The sequence below is a fragment of the Acanthaster planci genome, linkage group LG06 (genome assembly GCF_054643075.1).
Source record: "Acanthaster planci isolate LZ-2023a linkage group LG06, COTS_SCS, whole genome shotgun sequence".
NCBI classification, from domain to species: Eukaryota; Metazoa; Echinodermata; class Asteroidea; order Valvatida; family Acanthasteridae; genus Acanthaster; species Acanthaster planci.
Genome location: NC_141782.1, coordinates 14,671,578 through 14,695,396, shown reverse-complemented (window position 1 = coordinate 14,695,396; position 23,819 = coordinate 14,671,578). Strand labels below are relative to the sequence as shown.

The 23,819-nt window shown below is 42.2% G+C and overlaps 1 protein-coding gene across 4 annotated transcripts; it reads left to right on the top strand.

Annotated features, from left to right (window-relative positions):
• Window positions 1-28: 28 nt before the first annotated feature.
• On the top strand, window positions 29-22,657 carry LOC110988270 (uncharacterized). 4 transcript variants are annotated; one of them, XM_022251620.2, is made up of 21 exons: window positions 29-161; window positions 784-1,281; window positions 2,369-2,607; window positions 3,348-3,489; window positions 4,510-4,648; window positions 5,426-5,544; window positions 5,826-6,045; window positions 6,553-6,761; window positions 7,787-7,973; window positions 8,243-8,464; window positions 9,023-9,160; window positions 10,127-10,185; window positions 11,890-12,188; window positions 12,303-12,407; window positions 13,568-13,789; window positions 14,275-14,486; window positions 14,992-15,132; window positions 16,096-16,328; window positions 17,988-18,108; window positions 18,670-18,773; window positions 20,301-22,657. In XM_022251620.2, the coding sequence occupies exons 2-21, from the start codon at window positions 786-788 to the stop codon at window positions 20,567-20,569; spliced, it is 3,876 nt and encodes a 1,291-aa protein (XP_022107312.2). In that variant the 5' UTR covers window positions 29-161; window positions 784-785; the 3' UTR covers window positions 20,570-22,657. The 4 variants fall into 4 exon arrangements, 3 of the variants coding, with proteins under 3 accessions (XP_022107312.2, XP_022107310.2, XP_022107311.2); XR_002599397.2 differs by having other exon boundaries at window positions 31-198; window positions 17,988-18,047; window positions 20,301-20,439; XM_022251618.2 differs by having other exon boundaries at window positions 31-198.
• Window positions 22,658-23,819: the final 1,162 nt, after the last annotated feature.

The window sequence follows — 23,819 nt, the reverse complement described above, 5'->3', positions numbered from 1 at the left end:
TATGGTACGGTCACCGGTACCGGCAGGTGCTAGGCATGGCCCGCCAGGGATCTTTATCACGAGTATCGTAGTATAAAAAATGCAGCACCATCTACACGTAATTAAGCCAAGGCCTAATCTTTATTTCTGTCACAGCCCATACCACAAGTCAGCCTGACAAGGTAGGCTATAAGATGGGTGCCGGATACTTCCTGAAAAGCACGGCGGTGCCAGATATGCAAGTCTTTCCAAATTTGCTTGTTGAATATGTTACTGTCAGGCCATGGAGGTAGGAAGAGATGACACATGTAGGCGTGTTTGCGCGATCTTATGGCATGATTTTTTGACATCAGCCAAGCACCTCTTCTTTCAAATTTAAGGTTGTAAAAGATTGTTTCAAAGAAAGAATGTAAAGCTTGTCGTTTTGGAAAATTTTTCATACACGGACATCACGCATGAGACAGGTAGTCTGAATTTGATATTTCCCCTGCTAAATCTGGTTCCTTAAATTAGGAAATGTTATAACTTTTTTAACTTTCTGTCTAATGGCTGATATACCAGCACTTGCCACTCTACAAAAAAAAAAAAATAGTGATGTCCGTTTGTGGGACTCATCCCAATTGAGATTTCATACGGGATCACACAGAGTAAATGGGTGATGTCATGCCGATTGGCTGATTGCCGCCAACATTCATTTAGCAAAACTTCAAGAATGTACTGATTCCTTTTTTCTTGTAACTGTGTTCTTAAATGTTTATAGGCCTATATCTGTCAATAATTTCACATTTTGAATGTCTTGTGAAGTGATGAATGAGGATGTAGAATCCAGTGACATCCCAGCAAGCCAGCTGGCTGCCATACAGAGCAAGGGACAGTTCCAACGGTCCATCTCCTTGGCCCTATCGGCTGAGACTGGTGGTGACTTCCTGCCCTCTTGCTCTGTGGAGCAAGATGACAGGGGTCACTCGTTGGGCATCTCGGCAGACAATGTGGCACGTTCTGCAGAGGGCTTGGACATCGCGTCAACAATCAAGGAAGAAGATCTACATTTGGAAGATAGAGTTGAGAGGAGAGTCCTGGAGGAGGATTGGGAAGACGAAGCTGTCAGCGACGATTCAACAACTGAAGAGAGTGTCAGCAGCGATGACGACAGTGATGCAGTGCAAATGGCACCTCTCCCCCAGTCAACTGTTTCAAACCATAGAAGGAGGACGCAGTTACAGCGGCAAAGATTACGACAGCAGAAGAGGGACTTTTTTGCACCCTTCATTGAAGATGATGACTTGCATCTGTCCTGTGAAGGTGATAGGCATAGCTCAGTGATGTTCAGATTTTGTTCTCTTTACAAGTTTGCATTCAGGTTTGTTCCTCAAGTGGTGTGCACAGTTACATGTATGCTCACTCACAATCCTTCACGTCCAATTATTCATTTACAGTATATTACAGTGGTTGAGTCGCAGTAGTTGTTTTAGAACTGTTCCCCTTAGAAGTCCTTTGAATTTCTATTGACTTGTGTTTATAAATTGTCTGAATATAAGTACACATGTGCGCGCTAACCTTACATACCTAGTGTGGACTTGTGAACAAAAGATGTCCACACGATGCAGGAATGGAAGATGTTCTGTGGACTTACACATGTCCACAGGATGTTTCCCCTTCTTTGAAAAAGAAGTTAAGAGGCATTTTGCGGTAGGAGTCCTCTGTTGTTAAAGGAAGAGGAATAGTCAAGGAAATCTGGTACAAAAAGCCAGCTGAAAATCGTGTTCCTAGTTCATGAAAAACAAGTATTTTCACTGAGTTTTCTTAACTGCAGAAAAGAAAAGAATGACCACACTAGGTATGCAAGGTAAGTGTAGGTGTGTATGTATTTGTGTTGTAATGGTAGATGTAATCAGTCAATCTGTGGTATCGTTCAGTCTTTGTACAAAAGGTTGATCATACATTGTACAATTTTTTGAGACCATAGTTCCACCATCGGCCAATCTCATTTTCTATCTATTCACGGTTGTCAAAAATTGTTTTCAAACAAGGGAAGTAAAGTTGGAGATATATGATATCACCAATCATGCAGAGCAATGGAGCAATTATGAAGATCAACAGATCACACCCACAAGGCCTTTTTCTGCCAAAAGCAGCACAGGCCTTGACCATCCTGTAGTTACACAGGTGTGCATTTCTACTGGAATGCACTTCTCTTGTGCTCTTTGCCATTAGGTTCCATGCTGCTTTCTTACTAACAGTTAATCTTAATTAGTAATTGAAGGTTAAATACAGCCAAGCTACTCTGCACATTTTGCCTTGGTTGTTGGAGCCATTTGCATTTAGCTTAGCAATGGGGTTATTTGTAATTTGGTTTTATTTATTACTGTTGTTACTTCACTCTTGATAGGCACAGTGGAAATTGAAAACAGGCCACAGTGGGTCCCTACTTTGATGGAGCTGTGCATGGAAAAGGGTTTCTCCACGACCAGCCCGTTGCCCCCGGGACTGAAGCCGGCCCTATCCCAGCATCGTGGCAAGGCCAAGCTCGCTGCTTTACAGTTGCGCTGGCTTGGCAGAAACCTGGCAATCCTTGAGAAGCAGATCAAGTGGAACCTCGTTGAGGCATTGGGACCTCACGGTGTGAAGGTGAGATCGTAAGCACTTGCCACAAGGGCAGATCCTGGACTGCCTTTTTTTGGCGGGGGGGGGGGGTCAGGGGGGCCAAACATTTTTTTGGGGGGGGAGGAAAACCCAAAAAATTTGAAATTTTATCCTGTAAGTTTTTGCGACCTTTCTTAGGGGTGGGGCTTCTCATATGCTTCTGGAAGAAAGGTAAATCAAATAGGCCAAATAATTCACTTCTTTCATTACTTTTCAAGCAGGATTTTTTGGGGGGGCACTTTGTTCTGGTTGGGAGGGCCATGGTCTTCCTCATTACCACCCAACGAGGGTGTGCTCTTGATTCAGCCCTCTCTTCCGATGTGCAATAAAACAAAAAATCCATTTTCTACATCTTCCCCCTCCCCCCCATAAAACAAAAAAAAAAGTGGAAAGAGGCCGTCTGGAAAATTTCCAAAGTTACTGCAACCATAACCTTAAAATGAAAAAAATAACTTTCACCATCGATTCTGAGTAGATTATTGAATGAAGGACCCCTTGTTAAGGAGGTCGCACTTGCCAGTTAGATGACACAGACTTGAAACACATCACAAACTGAAAGTGCATTTTTGGTTATGATAAAAACTAATGAAATTATCATAATTCCCTTGACAGTTCACAACTTCATCTCTCACAAGGCTTAATAAGATTTTGTACATATTTTCAAAAATAGCGTCAGGCAAAGGTAAAACATGACACAGTGTCCATCCTTTCCTTTTTATGTGAAGTCCACTCATTTGAGGCGTGACGCCAAATCTCTTTGGAGAAGGAAGCATTGGCATTACGAGTGGAGCCCACACCCTGAGAGGAAGCTGTGGATTCTGCCTGCCAGCTGCCAGGTGTATGACACAACAGACTGGAAGATAGCAGGTATGTGTCCAGGCATCCAGGATCATACTCTTCACCTCCTGAGCTCACAACTAAATAGCTCAAAATAACCAAGGAACATAAGGTGCCTCCTATAATCACTGGGTCACAAACATTCCTAAAACCATCCCTGGGGAGTGTATATGCATGTACACTAGCGGTGGAAGCGTTATACTGGGGTGGGGATTAAATTAGCTTATTCATGCCTGGTAGTCTCACAACTGGTCTCCCCCACTTTAAAAATGGTTACACTGCCTTTGGGAGTGTATATTTTCAATGCCATTGTTTCTGGTGTAAATAGCGAATCAACACAAACCATCCCTGGCCCCGTCCCCTTCCATACCCATCCATATTCCTGGGTGGAGAGGGGCAAATGGGCGTAAAGTGACTTACCCAAGGTAATGACAGGTAACCAGCAGCTGGGTTCGAACCCCCAAACTGCACGTTTGTGAGTCACAACCCTTACCAGGTCGTATGTCTCCATAGTTGGCCCATTTGTGCACATCGAGATGAACATTTTGGCTTTCTACATGCACATGCATGTGTCTGGCTTGCCCATACCGGTGCAAGCAGTTGACTGCGTGGCATAAGTCAAATGAAGCAGTTTCACATCACAGAACTGTTCAGCCGGGAGAAAGGGGCACAGACTGATGTCACCGTTAAAAAATTCTGACTTATCATGGCTCTCGGTCATGCCAGTATTTGATGAAAATGAATGACATTAATACTGAATTCAAATAAATTTTCTGTTTTCTATTCATATGGATTGATTTTTTTTTAGAGGATGTTTCTTTTCTTTTTTGTTTTGTGACTGATTGTTGTTTTTGCGTGTTCTGTTTTACATCCACAGTGTCAACAACCTCCACTAACACTGCACTGAGTGATCGCAGCAAATATTAAGGAAAATCCAATTTTTCAATCAAGAAGCTTGACTCGTTTGGGAGTACACATGTATTTTTGTCACCGGCGTTTTACCTCGTTCATGTACTCAGTGCTAACTTTTTTGTGATTGTTTATCCAAAGCCCTGGCTCACTACATCAGCTTGGCACTGCCACACTGGAGCGTCGACAGCAAAAGGGATGGGGCCTCCCAGTCAGAACATAAGGGCTGCTGGGATACAGATATACATGTACAACAGGTCAAGCGATGTCTGAGAAAGAGGTCTGTAGAATGGGCATCAACGGGATTTTTTGGGGGAGGGGGGCAAAAACGTTTTTAGAAGGGGGGTCTTTCCAGATGAGGGGTCCGAGAACTCAACAGCAACGAACTCGTAAATGACACGTGGTGTAATGTAATCAGTTCTATTTTTGTTTTGGCTATGTGACTTTGATGATTGTCATGAGAGGCTTAGAGTCCATACAATAGGAGTCAAGATTTCTTTCCCAAGTGAGGATAAGTGTTAACCAATTTGTCCTTTTCGAGATGTATTCTCAAGATACATATTGTGGATCCAATTGATATATTTTGGGATAACCCAAAAACCTGCCAATAACGGGGGCCCTTAAAAACACAAAAGGAAACATATGCAGTACAAAAAGATAAATGAAATTGCTTGGAAATTAGTGAATACAGATGCTTAAAATTATGCTATTTGAAAAATTAGACTTGCGAATGGTCATGTCGGACATTTCTCTGTTTTTATTTTAGGACTGAATGTTTGCCTGTACTGTAGTGTACAAGAACATGAGTTTGTCGACACTTGGAACAATTTTTTGTCTTTCAATCAGCACCAGGAAGAGCATATATTATGCATTATCCAAACACACACCTTTGTTGACCCCAAAGCAGCTCAGATGTGCACTAAACTTGTCAGGATCTGAGTCAACTGTGCAGAAGAAGTGCCTTGGAAGAGATCAACATATGAGGAGCAACAGAATTGAGGCAAAGATCCTTGAAAACTTTCCATTCATCAATTTTTTCCCCCGTTTTCCGTCGCAGATATCCCAAGCTGGTGAAGTATTGTTTTGATCACGCCATGGCCTATGTATGGTGGACCAGGGGCAGATGCACGAAAGCTCAGGAATCCTTCATAAAGATTGCCAAACGATATCCACCCGGTAATGACTCCGTCCTTATTGAACAGTTTAAAGGCTGAATTATACATACCATTACATCAAACACGACCTTGGTGTCTCATACAGCAAGGTTTTGCCCACCAGTTTTGCTGGGGCAAGGCACCATATGTTTTTCGATTTTATTGATTTGCCGAATAAATAGATATAGGTGCCGTGTGATCTCTAGGTTTGGTTGGGTAACCGGAAACACAACTATTTTTTTGTTTGGCCTTAAGATACTGCAATGGGCTGCACTCAACTGAGTATGTTCTCTCTCTTTTTAGACCTGATTTCTGAGACAGAGCAGAGCACTTTATGGGCCCGTCACCGAGCCATGGTGCTGGTTGAGATTGGCCGCCTGTTGGTGAGCTTTGACCAGCCGGACTCAGCTGGGCAGTTCTTTCGGGAGGCTGCCGAGGTGGCCTCTAGGAAGGTTCACCCCAAGATCGCAGACAAGCTGACCCTGCAGTCCCTGGCTCTGACTGCTTCGGCTTACGACCAAGGGTGGGCGTAAAATTTTTACAAGCTGCTCATAGGAGCTTGGCTGAATTTTTTTTTATTATAATCAAGGCAGGCTGAGTGTGAAATGCCTAACATGGAATATCCAGAGAGTAATTCCATGCTTTCTCTTTCTGTGTATCACTGCTGATGCAAACTAAATGCTTTTTTGAGGAAGTTTATATCCCAACTGTCCTTTGCACTTGATCTAAACTGCAGAAAATGGATGGAAACATGTGGGTTACTCATATTACATAACATCATATTTGCCAGTAACCTCTGGCAATTCCCTTTAGCATCCTATACAAAGCCTTCAGACGAGCAATCAGGACAAGTCCTTGAATAGACAGCTTAATTACCATATACATGGTTTGTCACAGTATTCTTTTCAGATGATCATTTTTCACATGGTGGATGTATTCTTATAAAAGCCAGGGTTTATTGGCACTTATCCGTACATGTACCTTTATTGTGTTTGAGTATTAAAGTCTGTGCATGTGGTATCATTTTCAGCATGATGGCCGGCCATTCAGCAATCCAGGCTGCCAGACTTTGGTCAGTCACTGCTCAGCAAGTTCAGGCCGTGGAGCAGACGCCTGAGAGGACTTTGCTCTATTATGAGTGGGCGGATCGGGGGGAGCCTGTACCGGAGTACGGCTGCCGTGAGGCAGTGCTAGCCGCCGTGGAATCATTGCTGCACTGCCACGCCGGCCATGTCGTAGGTAGTGAACAGCGAAGATGGTCTTGGAGTCCATCTTGCATTGACTAGCAATAGGGAAGCCGTGTTGAACCATTTTGAAAACTTGACTTGTCTTCCCACACAGCTGCAAAACTGTGTTTCGAAAAGATTGCGAAGGGTGAACAGTTCAAGGGCATTTTCATTCGCTTTTCCTCAAAGGTTTCAAAAGTTTTAGCTGATGCAATAGCCCATTACATGAAAAGCTCCACAAAATTTCTATTTTCACAATCAAGTTTAATTACGAGATATCAATTAGTAAATATGGATGTCACTTTGTCAAAACAGAAAGTCTAGAACATGGCATATGTTTGTACAGAGCATGTGCACATTCATGAAATGTAATACAGTACAGAAAACCAATTTGTCACTTTGTCATTATGCCAATCCAGCAGCTTCTGTATTACGCATTTTTAAAGTTAGCAAGATTTATTAGGTGCATTACTTTGTTATAACGGAAAACTGAGCTGGCACACATGCATCACTTTTTGCTCTTTTTGACTTGGTAATCAGTTGGGAGACATCAGAAAATTGCCGAATACCCCAAAACCTTTACTTGCCCCAAATCCCATTTGTTGGGCAGATTTGTCACTTTGCCATACGGTGTTGACAAGCGGCTTTGGAAGCAAGCGGCTTCATGGTTGCAGTTACACACTTAACATTTATGTTTCTGGTACTCCAAGCTACACCCAGTAATTTATACAGCCCTTAACCCCAACTCTTCCACATGCTTTGGAAAATCTGATAGAATCTTAAATTGCATTTTGCATGGTTAGAATAACACACAACAAGGTCTGTTGCCTAGCTTTGCAGATAATTGGCTTTGAAATCCCTTACATAATAGCAGCTCTATTACATTTCCATTGCTGAAGGAGAAAGTTGTTTTGGCAGCCATTTGATCTGGAGTGGCTTTTCACTCATTTATGTCATAGAAATAGAACGATACTTACCGGAAAAATAAGACTACCAAACACAATTTTTATAGGCTTGCTTGTATTTGCCTTAAAACAGATCCAGCCAGCCAGGATTGTCAAGATTCATTGCACAGGAATCGAGTCTGGCTAACTGGGGCCAAAGCTTATCTGGAGAAGCTTCAAGGCCCGGAGAGTGCCTTTGTTGGATTGTATCTGTCCTTTGTCCATGCCATGCTTAATGAGGCAAGGGATGCTGAGATTGCGTACCACCATTCTTTGACAAGGTAAATTTGATCCTCTCATGCAGAACACTGTACGTTTTGAGCTTGGGCAAGTCACTTGGCCTACACTTGCATCTTTCCCTGTCTTGGCCAAGGTTACAGCAAATGCCTCATGCCAGGATTTGAACCTTAACCCTGTGACAGGAAGTTCCAACCTAACCATTAAAGCCCCTTTTCATTCTTTGTTTGAATTAAAGAGTATCCCCCCCAAAAAAAAATAAATGTTGAAGAACACAGAAATCATAGAATACATTATCACCAACTTTGTGCAGCAATATCTGGAGAGGAGAGCCAGGTGACGTCTGGAGGGGGGAGGTGGGGAATGTTGCCACTGTGCTGAGGGAAACTGAAGTCAGACCCCACCCATGGTGGCTCTTCGGGGAATGGATCGCAGCTCGGAAGGCGGCCCTGGGGAAGTCGTTCTCAGAGCCCCTGCGAGTTCTACCATTGGTGTGGCGAAGAGGGCTGCAGCAGCCTGCTTACAGATTTGATGGGTGAGTTAGCAAGAGTCAACCATGCCCAGAAAGCTATGAAGAAGATGGATGCCAGACCATTATGATCATCTGGTGAAGAGAGTTGGGTCATAGACACATGAACGAAATCACAATTTGTTAGTTATCAAACGTGTCAAAGATTGAAATACGAAATACTCTCTTTTTCTACACCAAAAAGGAACCTGTTTTGGTATTCAAGCATACAATATCATTTGAGAATCAGAGCACATGTGTGAACTGGCATGGGGCTGCACTGATTGGGCATATAGCCTGCACCCAAATGACCGGTAACTCTGGACACACTTTGTTTAATGTGCACTGTTTGAATGCCAAACTGGCTGATTCCCTTTTTCTCTTTTGAATAAGTGGGACTTCCACTGTGTGCATACTTTATCCACATTTTCTCGTTATCAGAATTCAATGTCTCCAAATCAGGAGTTGAACTTTGAAAAATCCCTGCCTTTATACACCACCCCCGTTTTGTTTTAATTCAAGACAAGTTTGTGGTATTCATTCAAATAGGGTCTTCTTTTAATTTTTCAACTACTGATATGATAGGAGGACTTTGCGCAAGCAAATTGCTGACATCGAGGGATTTACCCTTGACCTTCATGTGACCCCTAAAGGTCATCTGACCGGTGCCATGATGCAGAATCTCCCACCAATGACAAAGGTCTGCATGGATGCGTACACTGGGTAAGGAAACTGGGCGCTTGAGGTCACTTGAGGGAAATAAGGTGACAAGTGGAAATCTATGTGCCTTGCCGGACTGTGAGTGACCAGAAGAGGGTCTTGTCGGAGACCGAAATAGGACCATTTTCTGATTACTCACAGCCATTAGGGAGCAGAAACATCCACCAGTGACCAAATTCAGCCAGTCCATATATGTTTTACAACACCTCTGTCCAATAAATCAAATAAAGAAGAAGCTTTAATGTTTTTAGGGCATTGTAACTAATAAACAGTTTATGAGTTTCAAAGACCCACCGTCGGTCGACAAGGGATTTTGATACTGAGATATACGTGTATACTGGATTAGACAATTGTTTTAAAGATAAGAGAAATTATGTGACATGAAGTGAGTTAGCTTTTCTATGAGCTTTGATTTTTCATTCATAGGGGAGTTCAGCTCTGTGGAATGAATGATTTTCATGGATAAGGGAAGAAATGTGTGCTTAGCTAGTCTTAAATGTGGAGTTAAGACCAGCTCAGGAGAATGGGTGCACGCAGGCTGGAGTATCATCAGCGTTCGTTCTCCTGAGTGTAAACGTTAGTTTAAGACTGGCCAAGCACATTTATTCCCATTCATAAATACATGTACCTTCTTTTAGTCTGAGCGTCAAAAGAAGTCAATATATAATAGCTTTCCAATGATTTTGTTGTAGAATTTTACTTCCATTTTCCCACACACCCCTATCCATTTTGTGGTATATTCCTTGTGCAAGTTGTTCAGAAGAATCTCCATATGTGGACTTGGTACCCAGGTGGCATGTTCTGCGCGCCGCGTCACACACAGACTCTTGACCAGTAGGGATGGATTAAACTGTCTGGTATCCAGGTGCCAGAGCGTGTTAACGTAGTGGGCATTATCAAATGCTAATACATGATCATGTTGTGTGTTATTGAATAGGGAAACTATTTATGAATCTTTCTTTTCACCAGGCAAGTTCATCTGGGAGGCACGTGCTGCAATGATGAGCTCCATCGATGGGACAACTATGGTGAGATCAATGGGGCTGGCCAAAGATGTGATAAACATTTCCTCAGAAACAGATATTGATAACTTTGCTAAAAGGCCAAGTGGGACTAATCTTTACATTGGATCAATGTGTTTTCCTCCTTTGACCATCAAATCAGTTTTATGCATTGGCAGCAAACTTGGCACTCTCTCTTGGTCTAATGATCCCAGCCAGTCAGATACCAAAGATGAAACCGTCCTGTTTGTCTAAAGGAAAGCCGTCCCGGATATGTTACCGGTAAATGAAAGCTGCATAGATGCTCAATAAGCCCAGTGGCACTTATCAGGGTAATTTTACCTTCCCACTAGCACATTCAGGAAACGTTCTCAAAACGTTCTTAAAAAAAGAAAAAAAATCCTCAAAGCTATATATGTTGGTGTACACCATAAGAGCAAAACCCATTGTTAGAAAATCGTAACCACTTGCTGCTGGGTGCTTTTAAAAAGGCACATACACATACGGGCCATTTTCAGTTTTCAAAATTATTCAAAAATTCATCATTTCATTTAATGGACGTTTACACCCATATGAATGACTCTTTGGTGGCTACTCTAAGCTGAAAGGTAACCTTCATTGACTCCTGAGTATTTCAGCCAGGCCTGCCGCCCTGTAAAGAGAGCCCAGAATTGTGAGGTGTTGCAAAATTTCCTTTGTTCCCAGTGAATGGGAGTGGTGTTTTTCAAATGTGGCTGGATTAGTGTGCAGCGGTGCTGTGTCGCTCATCGATGGGGCCCTGGAGCACTTTTGTCTGTGGTGCTAATCCGCTGGCGGGCTTTGCCCAAAACAGTGGTATTGAAACCAGTGACGGATTAGCTTCGAAAAATGCAAGCTGAAAAATGATGGCAATTCCCAGCAGCATGTCTTTTGTTCCTGAGTTCAGTCTTTTGTTACACAGACCAGCTCTTCTGTCTGATTTTGGGCCGCCCGGCTCTATGTATAAACCCATGATGCTCGAAATGGGTTTCCCTGGCAGCAAGTGGTTAACCAACTACTGGAATTGAGTCAACAAAGCTGTTTTCAATGATCATGTAAACTGAATAGTAAGGCTCCCCCCCCAAAAAAAAGGCTCAGGTTTCTGGTCACGAGTAGGCTCCAAAGGGTTGTGGCGATGCAACATGTTTTTTTTTACCCTTATTTTTTTCTAGAAATGATGTACTTATAACGCACGATGTCCTTTACGACTGCATGCGCACATATCACTGGCCGCTACCAACTCTAAAATAGACTGGCCCCTGCACTTTTCACTGTTTAAAAGTATTTTCAGTTTGTAGATGTAAATGTACCGGTATAGTACAAAAATGATGTCATCTTAAAAAGAGTGCCAGACAAGATGTATATACTAGTCAAACGTACCCCATCAATAACACGTTAAAATTAGCAGTAGCAGGATTCAAGTCGATTTTAAAAGCTATATCTCTGTTAAAGCCCCAATCACCACTTAGCCAGGGATCATCCCCCAATTCCACAGCAGAACTTGGGAAGTGGTCTATGGGGAAGGCTTTTTAAACAACAAATCATCAAACGAAATCATTAGGAAAGTGACCAGCAGCTGATGTCCAGTTCTGACAAAGAAAAGACGCAAACTTTTCAAAATGGGGGGCAGGGGTGAACATTTTACCATTTGGCTGCGTTTCAAAATTTTGTCGGTAAAAATAAACTCCTTTGATTTTTTTTAACCCGCTACAGATAACAGCTTTACTTGCAAGGTTAGCTTCGACTGTAATAGTAATGTCCCACAATCAAACATCATTTACTCTGACCCCAAGACATCAACAGTCACAACCCTGGTAATTAACAGCATGAGTAGATACTACGAATTGGAGGCTGACAGTCATGCCCAAATGGTCGCGGGCAAGAAATGTCCGGAGAACTTGAGGTGGATCCAGAGGGAGTCACAAGTTGCCATCTCCATTGTCTACCAGCGCACTGGATTGGCCAGGGTCAAAGTCAACATTGTAGATCTTGTCTTGAAGGAACGAAAGAAGGTAATTTTCACAGGCAAACAACTTTTTTTCACAAATCAGCAGTTTTGTTGATTAGATATGCTGACCTGTTACTCTATCCTTGGAGGTAGTTTTTATACCTTTTGTCTATTTCAGAGCATACTCGATGCAATTAACTCAAGTTATGATGCCAGACTCATGAAGGAAGCTGACAACTTCCTTGACTTCTGCATTAGGAGGCAGTATGATTTCCATGAGAAGGTCAGTAGATGCTGGAGCAGTGTAAGCTTGAAATATTCAGGTGTACATGTAAATAGGAACTGTTACGAATTATTCTCTCTTTGCGGCTTCTGCGGTTTTAGAGACATCATAATTTTATAAGACATGCAGTGATTTAACAGTATCTGTCACTCAAAGGCACTGATGTATTATGTCCCCACAAATTGGGGCTCACCACATCTGAACATTCCTGAGACCATCTCAGCTCCCTGGGGAATTTACTCGCCTATTGCTGCCCTTCCAGGTGCAAACATGTTGAACACAGCTTCATATCTCCAGGCCTTAAAAGTACCCATTTGCCGCTGGCAGGAGAGAGGCGCATGCGGGCAAAATGACCTCCCCAAGGTCACAACATGTAACCACCTGTCAGGATTTTAACCCCTGTTGACCCTTTGATTGGAAATGACAAATGTGTACCCTCAAAGGTACAGCTCTGAGAGGTGCCTGAATTTTTGGGGGGCATTTCCAAATACATGGATTCTATTTCATAGAAATCGTTTACATGCCAGGGGATCAGTCTAACCAGGGGATGGCATGGCAACAGAGGATGTGTAAACACAATCTCTGCAATCCTGAACAAATCTCGTTGGGCCTTCAACCCTCAGACCCCCTTTCAATGTTGGGTCTGCGCTGGTGGGGGATGGAGAGCGTATAGCTATTGCCAATTGTCCCGACAATTTTGTCCAGGATTTGTGGCTGGCTGTGATGTGCACAGGCAGGACTGTTGGTTTATTGAAAGGGTGCCCCAACTTAACTCCAGTTGATGATGCCCTAACATGCCCATCCCCTGTTTACTTATACACGCTCGCACAGAGTCTGTGAAATCTGTAGGGGCAGACCGTGTGTTGAACTTGGCCGCTGTGCATGACCCGTTGTGGAAATAAACATCAATCAGGGGGCACACCTGGGAGAGTTGACAAATGCCATTGGCTTTGCAATAAGAAACGTACAAAATTGTTCAAACGACTCTTGCAAATTAGTGTTGATGGCATTCGGATGCATGTGTTAAAAGTTACCCTTTCAGCTAGAAATAATACCATTCCCAGGTGGTTCCACAAACAAGTCATCTTCTTACCTTTTTGATCGCTAACTTTGTGGTCATTCTATCTAATGAAGTTACTGATTGTGTCTTTGATGCACAGAATGTAACAAGGTTTCTGAAACTCAGACGGACTGATGGAAACATGAGGCAGTCTGAGTCACAACATCGCTTGGCCACCAAGAGGGAAATGGCCAAGTTTGTTGAAGGGGAGATGGAGCGGCACAACATCCTAATGATGCGAATGATCTTGAAAAAGATTCTGTACGTGGGCAAGGCGACAGTTGTTCTTTTGCTGACAATGTGGAGTCACGATGTATTTGTGGTAGGTATACACTACAGCAATCTCCACTCCACCCTAGCTTTGATCAAGTTAGATATGGTGGGGAAAAGTGGGTTGCAGTTTCCTGGACTGAATTGAAACAGCAGATTGAAATGAGAACGTGAGAACAAGTTGCTACACAAAATGTCTTGTTACGTACTGACGCTTTCCAAGCCCAGTCAGAGGAATTGACCCTATGAAGCATATAAAATCACTGATTGTCTGAATGGTGGAAGTGTGTTCAGGCTATCAATATTGCAGTTAAATAAGTTGCATTTTTCCTCTAAATTGTATACCCACAAACTGCTTGTGTGTTAGTTTGGGAAAACTGAAATCTTTAAAATGCACTTCAGTGTGTAAGTAGGCAAGCATATTTTTGTATCAGTTAACAAAGTCAGAATCAGTATGCGCACCATTTTTCTGAAGTGTGCCCAAGCAGCAGACTTGTTTGTTAGCTGCTGAAATTGGTACCAAACTATCTGTTACAGTTTATTGACTGCACTTCGGCAGAGAGTTTCAGCCAGCCCGTCCTCAGAAGGACTAATGAAATGGGTATGATTTGGTATGGAAGCCTGCACAATCGCTGGACCCTGCCGAGTGACTGCTCCTGCTGGAGTGCTCCAAACCCTACAGCCAGTCTGCTTTTTGCCTTTGACAATGATCTTGAGGAACGACCAGGACCTTATCTTAGTCACTTTATGTAAGATAAAGTACAATCAGGAGCTCAAAACAGCTATAAATGTTCCACAGTGATTCGCTACGGAATCTGTTTTTGTTGAGTAACAGTAACAAAACCCCGTATTCCAACAGAATAGTTCACATTCATTTTCCTTAGCCTTGACACACAACAAAACTGTGCATGGCAAGCTTCCTGCAGGTTGATTTTGTAAGGTTCACAGTGACATGAGATCAACCTCATTCCAGACTAAGTTACATGCAAGACACCCTGAGAAAAACCACTCTTGGGTGAGTTAGATTAGCAGCCAATTTGTCAACCACAATAAATTTCTGCTTTGTAAAGGACCTCCACATAAGATGTATGCTGGATACCAGGCAAAATCAACCCATTGGTATTAACAAACAAAACGTGGCCTCAGGTGTGGAATGCTTCACTTTGACAGTGTGTTCTGCCAAGCTAAGCATTGCTCACTGACAGCATCTGGCATCCCAAACTTTGTGTATTTTATCTCCTGTGACTTTGTAAGGATGAAGATGTTTGATGAAAAGGGCAACACTCTCAGCTTTGAGACTTTTGCTAACAGAGGAGAGCAAGATTCCAGCAAGGCAAGATATTTTTTGTCTTGTGAAGGGCATAAAATCATCGGCACCAACAAGGAAAAGACAAAGTAAGTTACTGTCCTTTATCCAATGTACTACCTTAAAGTCATTCCATACTGTCATACATGTAGTAGAGTATTTATCTCAATTTATGAATTCAATGTGTGGATTCCCATAGGCTGATCAATATTAGGCAGGATTATGCAAGTACAAGTATTGGCCTTTATTCTCAAGGCGGCCATCTTGAAGTAAAAGTGAATTTCTTTATTACAGTCAATTACTGTAGACATTATACATTTATTAACTAGAACTAGAAATTAAAAAGTGTGAGAATGAAGTTGCTGCCTTAGTGACAGATTATAGATTACCATCCTTGTTATTTTATTATTATTTATTGTTTGTCTAAAAAGTCTCACAGCCAAACACTAAATTACAGTCAATTTACAGTTTATAAGAAGATGGTAAAACCATGTGAAATTAAAATATTTAAAATTACAAATATAAAAACAGTAATTATTTGTTAGGAACTGCATCAAGTAGAAAATAAACATATCAGAAAGACATATAAATGAATAAAATAACAGATTAGTGGGTTACTTCAAAATTGTGAATACAAACTCATGTCATCTTGATTTTCAAAATGAAAAAATCGAAGCAACGTACCCGTGATTGTAGCAAACCTGTCAGTCTCCTTCCCATTTCAGAGTGTTCTGTATGGGCCTTTTCGTTTCATACAGATCTGGGTTTGTGATCAGTGATCTAGCCATTGGTTTATATGACACAAGAACCTGCCTAGTGGATGGATTGAACCAGTGTTGGGATCACTTATCCAGATCCAGATCTAGATCCATGTGAAACGAACAGGACCTAAGTGAGGTGGATTTGGGGAGCATGATCCAACAGGGGCATCTTGTGAATAAAGCCCAGTGTGGCGTACCTGGCATTGCCATAAATGTGTCAACACTCCACTTGGAGAGCATTTGCGTCCATCAGGGTTGTAGTGATCATCAATGTCACACGTTGACTTCCAGGGTCACAGTTTGCGACCTGGAGAAACAGACAGAGCTTTGGTCCAGCGAATTGACCAGCATACTGAAGCTGGACATGGCCAAGGGCACCGTCTACGTCTCAACGCGAGAGGGCCTGTTTGCCCTGGACATCAACACACTGAAGCCACTTGTGATCATTCATCTCAGGTCCAGCAGATTTATGGCACCACCCAATGACAACGGACTTCTGTTGAATCTCCCCACTGTGAGTGCTGGTAAGTCCATTTACAATGCCATCCAATCATCATCCCTGGCTTCCGATCCAGGTTTAAATGCACTGGTTTAAAACCACTGTGTTGCACTTTTGATTGAATTCATATTAGTGCCACTTTCTTGAGGTTTAGAGTCCAGAAAGGTCAAATTTCATTTGATGCCAGCCAAGAAAATTTTAAAGAACCAGTTGGTAACTTAATGACTTCTTAAAAGCCATATCCATACAAAGTTCTCTTGACCAACAGCAATGGTGAGATTTTGAAACTTTTCATGGTGAAGGTGGCAAATTTAGTAATAGGTTTGTGGTAACACTCTGCCAAAATATCTCTTTTGTATGTCTGGTGCTGAAAAGAACCAGAAGGTATGCTGCAGATAGTTTGCTCTGTCTCTTGTCAAGAGACTCCATCCTTGCAACATTAGACAAGCAGATTTCCTCTACCCAGGAGCAGCTCCAATCCAGCATTTCCTCAGCTGATAATGAAAAGATGCAGCAGCTCACCTCATCCTCCAGTGACCATACCTTCAAGGAATCCAGTGGGCGTTTCCGCAGCTGATTATGAAAAGATGCAGCAGCTCACCTCATCCTCCAGTGACCATACCTTCAAGGAATCCAGTGGGCATTTCCGCAGCTGATTATGAAAAGATGCAGCAGCTCACCTCATCCTCCAGTGACCATACCTTCAAGGAATCCAGTGGGCGTTTCCGCAGCTGATTATGAAAAGATGCAGCAGCTCACCTCATCCTCCAGTGACCATACCTTCAAGGAATCCAGTGGGCGTTTCCGCAGCTGATTATGAAAAGATGCAGCAGCTCACCTCATCCTCCAGTGACCATACCTTCAAGGAATCCAGTGGGTTCACCCATATCACTACGCCTACCGCCCCCGACCCAGCACATGGGATCTTTTATATCCCAAAGCTCCTAACCCAGCTGAAATCACATCAAACCCCATCTTCCCCCAAGGATATCTTTCGCCAAGTACACCGTACATGTACCCATTCTGGGCCAATGAACCCTCTCTGTAGATGAAAGTTCTATCGTTGGGCATGAACTTTGCCTTGGTCCCCCATTTTCAAGAGATCATTCAATGCACCGAGCCTACCCTCTGCCATCTCGACAATACTAGAGCCAATGCGATCTGCCTGCAAATCAGTCAGACCTCCAGAAACGCAAGCCAGCCAAGCCCAACCTCTCAAGACAAGATCGGTCAGCCATCACACCACCCCACCAAGATAAGTCCATCCATATCCTCCGAGCAGACAAGGAAAACACCATGATTGTCATGAACAAGGCTGAGTATGATCACAAAGGTGGCAGACATCTTCAACTCCAACTACTGTCGCGTATTCCAGAAAGACCCCACACCTCTCCTTAAGAGGATGCTGCAGCACAAATTTCTCACCCTCCAGTGTTTTGGCAATATATCTCAGTCCTTGTACAGACAGTTCCAGCAATCCAACTGCAAATGAGGGAGTCACCTGACAGACAAAACATACCGTCTCAAACGTTGGATATCCTCCGTTTCTTTTCAGAACCACACATACTCACAGAAGATATATGTTTGTATGGTGCTGCCACAAACCTATTAATAGGAATTAGCAAACTGTCTGAGGCACTCATACTTATAAATATGCAATTTATCATTATATTTGTTTCCATAGACTACCTCAAGGTGTTGAGCACGAATGAAGTGATGACAAGGATTGACGGGACTGAACAGGGTAATGGAACCTTCCTTGGCATGGACAATCATGTACTTCTACTCAGAAGACACAAAATGGAGTAAGGAAAATGGTCACATTTTACCTGAAATGGGCTTGGGAGAGACTTCGGCATTCACTTCCAGCCTTATTCATGCAAACTTAGTCAGCATTTTGTCAAATTAAAATTTTATCATGCACTTCACTGCTTTCACTCTCGAAATTTGAGTCAAATTGGGTGAAATGATGGTCAGTTGCATGAAAGAAGAATATTAATCACATCACAAGAATCGATTACAATGCAATAAATGCTTCTGCTAGAGAGTACAACCACAGAGATGCAGAACTCGGTACACAACATAAAACCTGTAGATTCGGCAGGTGGCAGTAGCATAGCCATGGGGGGCCAGAGGTTCCCGGTGCCCCCCAGCTGCCCCCCTGCTGAAAAAAATGGAGGAATGGATATTGAACAAGGCTTACAATTACTTGCCCCCCAAAACACACCACTGAAAGCTGCTGCCTCCCCCCGATGCTGGTGCCCCTTTGTGCCCCCACCAGTAACATCCTAGCTATGCCACCGGCAGGTGGTCCACTAGAATGCCAGTTGCCTGTTGTTAAACTTGTTTTCCTTAACCTTCCACAGTGAGGGTGACCTTCTCAAAGGGGAGCAGAAGCCAGATGTCTTGGAAGTGAAGGATGTGATGGTACCAGGGAGGCCTAAGGAGCTATGCTATCTCAGCAAACAAGGTAAATGTTCAAACCTCGTTTTTTCAGAAATCACAAACGTACAACTCCTGTTCTGTTTGTTTACAAGTGCTTACATTTTATACACATTGACTGACAAAACATTTCAATTTAAAATCTAGCTTCATTGGATCTTCTTTCATCTTTCATGTAGTTTCAGGAAGGTCAAACCTTTAGCTCTATAGCTGTCTTGGCTCTTGCAACTCTCAGCAACACCTGGATTGTTCTGGTGTGTTTCTGGATTTTTTGACTAACTTTTGCCCCAACACTAATGAGTAGACTCACTCAGTATTTTCAGTTTGGTCCTAGCATTGCCAGAAAAAAACACAAAATCAAGACAAAAAAACCCCAAGCTTGCTGGGGTTGGACCTGAACCCATGACTTCCTGCTTACTAGTGCAGGTTGGACTATCAAGTTTGCCAGAATTGGGTGGCTGACTCAAGTTCAGTACACTGTGCAGCATCGGGAATGGCAAGTACATGTAATCACTTGAAAGAAAGAAGTTGTGGGTTCAAATCCCACCTGAAAAGCTTGTGCTTTTTCCCACAACTCTTGGACCACACCACAGCGTGGTCTTGGACCACACCACAGCTTGGTCGTGGACCACACCACAGCGTGGTGTTGGACCACACCACAGCGTGGTCTTGGACCACACCACAGCGTGGTCTTGGACCACACCACAGCGCGGTCTTGGACCACACTTGAGAACACAGTGTGAATATATATGCCATGCCCGAGAAATAAAGCATAGGGCACCCTCCTTCCAAGTCCCATATGTAGCAGGGATACTTCATTGCTACTTCATCCTTGTGAATTTTTTTTATGGGGAACAAATACACATGCCCACTTGTACCACTGAAAAGGTCAGAAACAAAGCCTTTATAGTATAGGTTTCCAAAGACTGGGCTCAGTTAGTCACAGCCAGTTTAATTTGTGTACACCAGCCTGGGTATCAAGGTAGTGATTATCTTGGTAAAGCAAATAGCATACAACTCAAGCGTGATTTGAGGGTAGATGGACTGTTTTTTTAGGTTGTGGAAGTTCCCTAGTTGAAGTCAAGAGAACCAGCGTGTCAACTTCGTATACTGGGGGAGCTGAAGTTAACTATCCATGCACCCAAATAAATCATGTGATATTTGCATAACCATACCTCAGACATACTTGGCTGCCACTAAACTGCCAGGAGCAAGTCAAAGGTAGCCTGTATGTGTGTCGGCATCTGTTCATTTGTAAATGTGCATGTAGCACAGTGTGCTAGCATATTTGAGTTGTGCACAGATCCTCCCATGATGAATGGAGTATTGAGAGTTTGGCTCTCGATTAGGACTACTGTATGTATGAGGTCTGTTAATACACTACACTGTATGCTGCTGGTTTGAATCCTATAGTAGTATTGTTTTTGCACTGTTATTACTTTGAAAGATGTCCATTCATTGAACATTTTCCAGTTCTCATGTATATGATGCATTAATGCTGATGAACAACGTCCAATGACGTTTGATCCGTATTGTACACCTTTAACATCAACAGCGGGCTTTGTAGTCTCGGCTACAATCTCCAGCCGTCACGAGTCGAGTCCGTATTACCGAGAGAGCCTCTACTGGTTTGACATGGCCGGTGACATCATTGCTATCCATCCGTTCATAGGCGGGGGCCATCACAGTTTCCTACCGGTCTACCTGAGAGACCCAGGAGGAGACGGGGAGGGGAAGGCAGACGACAGGGACTTGTATCTGTACTTTGCTGACGGCCTAGGTGCACTGTGTTGCATCAAGCTGGATATTTATCAGTATCGCTAGAAACAACTGACCTACAGAATCATTTTTCATTTCTATGTTTCTTTTTTTGGGAGGGGAGGGGGAATATTTGGATCTTGGTTTGTGTTGGTGCATTAAATGAAAAATGTGCAGGACTTGATGAAGGGCTGTCTGGTGACCCTATAGCTATGTGTCAGACAGCATTCTCAGCGGCAACATATGAGATATCCACTCAAGGGGTGAGAGGTGTTTTTGTAAAGAACCTTAGCACTCTAAATCTTTGGGACAGCATGCTATATATCCATCTTTCTTAAAAAGAATACCTGATGCTATGGATATAGACTCCGTCAGGGCTGTTTTTTGAGGACTGGTGATTTCGAAGCCAGGCAACAACAGCATAGCCAGGGTTCTCACTGTGGGGGGGGGCAAATGTGGGAGCTGGATGTTACATGGAGAGTCAGTGAATTAGTCCCAGTGTTTTCGTAGTTATAATGCTATTATCCAAATGTCCCCTGGGGTGACTGGGGATCCGGAAGGGGTGACAGTGTTCTTTGGAGGGATGCACCCCTAGCCCCTGATGGCCACGCCGTTGCTTTATCAATCAAAGAAGAATTTGATGTTGGTTTCTTGCTAGATTAAGAAAGGTTTTTTTTGCAGAAATTTGGCACGGAAAAGGGGCAATTAAAAGTTGAGTATTCTGCCTCCGTAACTGTTCATATCTGAAGATGCATGAACTCCTCACTCCCCTGTGTCAAAGATGTTGGTTATTTTTAAATGGGCCCAGTGTTGGCCTGATGTACATCTCGTAACAAATGACACAAGGCAATATTGTTGAAATCAAATGAGAAAAGCTGAAGGCCTGGTTTGGATAAAATAATTGCAGATTGTAAAATTAGCAGGGTAAGACACTCTAGTTCATCGGGGCTTACAGTCGGTGAATAATTGTCAAATTTGAGTATGAACTGTTAATACTTTTGATCAGGTTAAATGTAAAACTTTCCAAAATTATTTATAAATATCTGCTGTGTATTATATATTGGAGTAAAGTGATAAATTAGCAATGTGTATTTCTGTTTAAAGGAACCAGGAAATAGAAATGTTTTTATAAATTTTAGTAAAAGCCCTTGAAATTGCATTTTTGAGTGTCAATTAACCTTAGATTTGATTTTAACATATATTTTGATGCTTCATTGGTTTTTATGTTAATGAAATTTGCATTTTTATGAGCAGAACTATGAATGCCATCCAAATTTCTAGATTTTATTTAACCACTGCTGTGGTAAATTTCATTTTCTTTGGCAAAAGTATATGGCAATAATCAAGCAAACATCCTTTTCAGCTAAATGTTCCCAGATAGCAAATTCACATTTTAAACATAAAAACATGCAACCTGAACTGTGTCTTCCTGGATTTACAACAAAGCAAAAGCGCCCTCACTTGTCCAGAAATGCTTGGGCGATATTTTTGTTTGGAAAAAGTGCACCGTTCAGTTCACGTAACTAAAAAAGTCTAACCGTCTTCATACTTAGAAGAACAGAACAGACAGATACAAAAAGTAATTCTAAGAAGAATTCATTTCCTGAGTCCTTTAAGGAATTTATGAAGTGATGAAATTGTAAATGTATCTATTTTAGCTTTAGTGTGTGCATTTTTATCCTTGTGCCAAATATACATTTTTCATTGTAATTACGGTTACGTAGTTTTTGAAACAATGTTAACAGTTTTGTAATATTGTAAAAAATCAAAGCACTTTTCTGAAACTGAAATGTAGTATCTTCAGTTTTTATATATTCAAACAGCTTCTCGTATACTTTGTAAGAAGTTTGATTTTGGGATTGTCGTTGCTGTTAGTTGGCTAAATCATGCAATGTTGTGAAATATGCCTCAATAAAATTTAATTATTTCAAGAAACGAGGTTGAATGTTCAGTTTTTATCAAGAGCTTCACTGTCACTTTTCAATATTTTCTTTAAAATTAGTGAGTGGATTTTACACTCGTTAAAATTGATACAAGATAGCTTCAATCATTAAGATTTTGTAACTTGTAATTAAATTTTGATTGATTTATTTTTTTTGGCAAAGAGGGCAGGAGATAAATGGCAAACAATTAAACTCAACGTGGAACACACTCTCGGTGAAATTGCATCAAATTTATTTTGTGATAAATTTTGCCCACGCTCCTTGAGATGGACTTTATTGTAAAACTAAATGAACGCAACATTTATTTACAAATATTCCTGTGGTTCCAATAAGCTGAGCTAAATCATCGAATTTAATTATTTCTATCAGTGGCGTAATGGTGCTAAATTTCCAGGGGACACGGGGGTGGGTGGGTGGACGAGCATCCACTGGAGGGACGTGTCCCCACCCCTGTATTAATTCCACTGTTTCTTATTCAGTCGGGCACTCTGATCAGATGAAATTAGATTAATGGCCACTAATTTAATGTAACCAAGTACATGCAGGGGCCTATTGTGATGCAGTGGCATGTTCTATCAGTAACTGCCGGTTGTTTACCGGTTACCCTGGTAACAGTTTGACTCCTTAATCTTTTTTTAATGAAGAGAGCGCGTGACTCTTGTTTGTGATGTGTGGGCCAATTATGTTGACCTTTGTCGCAATACATGGTAAATGGCATGGTAAGTGATGTGGTGCTAAACTTATAAGGATTTTTTTATGCCAGGCGGAGATGTGTTTGAAATACATACCGCTTAAATCAAATTGCACCTTATGGTCTCGAGAGCCTGATTCATATTTTACTGCCATACCATTTTAATGGCATGTTGTCAAAATAAGACGTTTCTTACTATAACTTTGGGGGAAAGTGTATTTTAGGGGGCTTTTCCTTAAAACCATCTCTATTCTTTCTCGCTGACCAATGGGAACATCGCTTAAGAAAGGTATTTTTAAGGTGACATAACAATGTACATAATGTGAGATAAATTTTGTTGAACCCTGCCTGATGAAAAACATCACCTGACCCGAGGAATAACTTTTTGTTTGTCAAACCTAAACACAAAACTCTTAATCATATCTGACTCGGTGCATTCTTTCACAACTGGTCGTAATGTGCCTGCTGAGTGGATTTATTTAATAGGCCTTCGCATGTATGTTCGCCTGTCATCAATTACCTGTCTGCCAACAGGTAACAGAACATATTATGTTGCTTTTAAGCTCCAACCTCTTCATGTCTCATGAGTTCCTTTCTTCTTTTCAGTCAGGTCACTCAGTGGTTGCTGTTTGCTTTCTTTTCGTTTTTACCTCTTTGGAAAGAGGTTGCTAGATCAACCTAA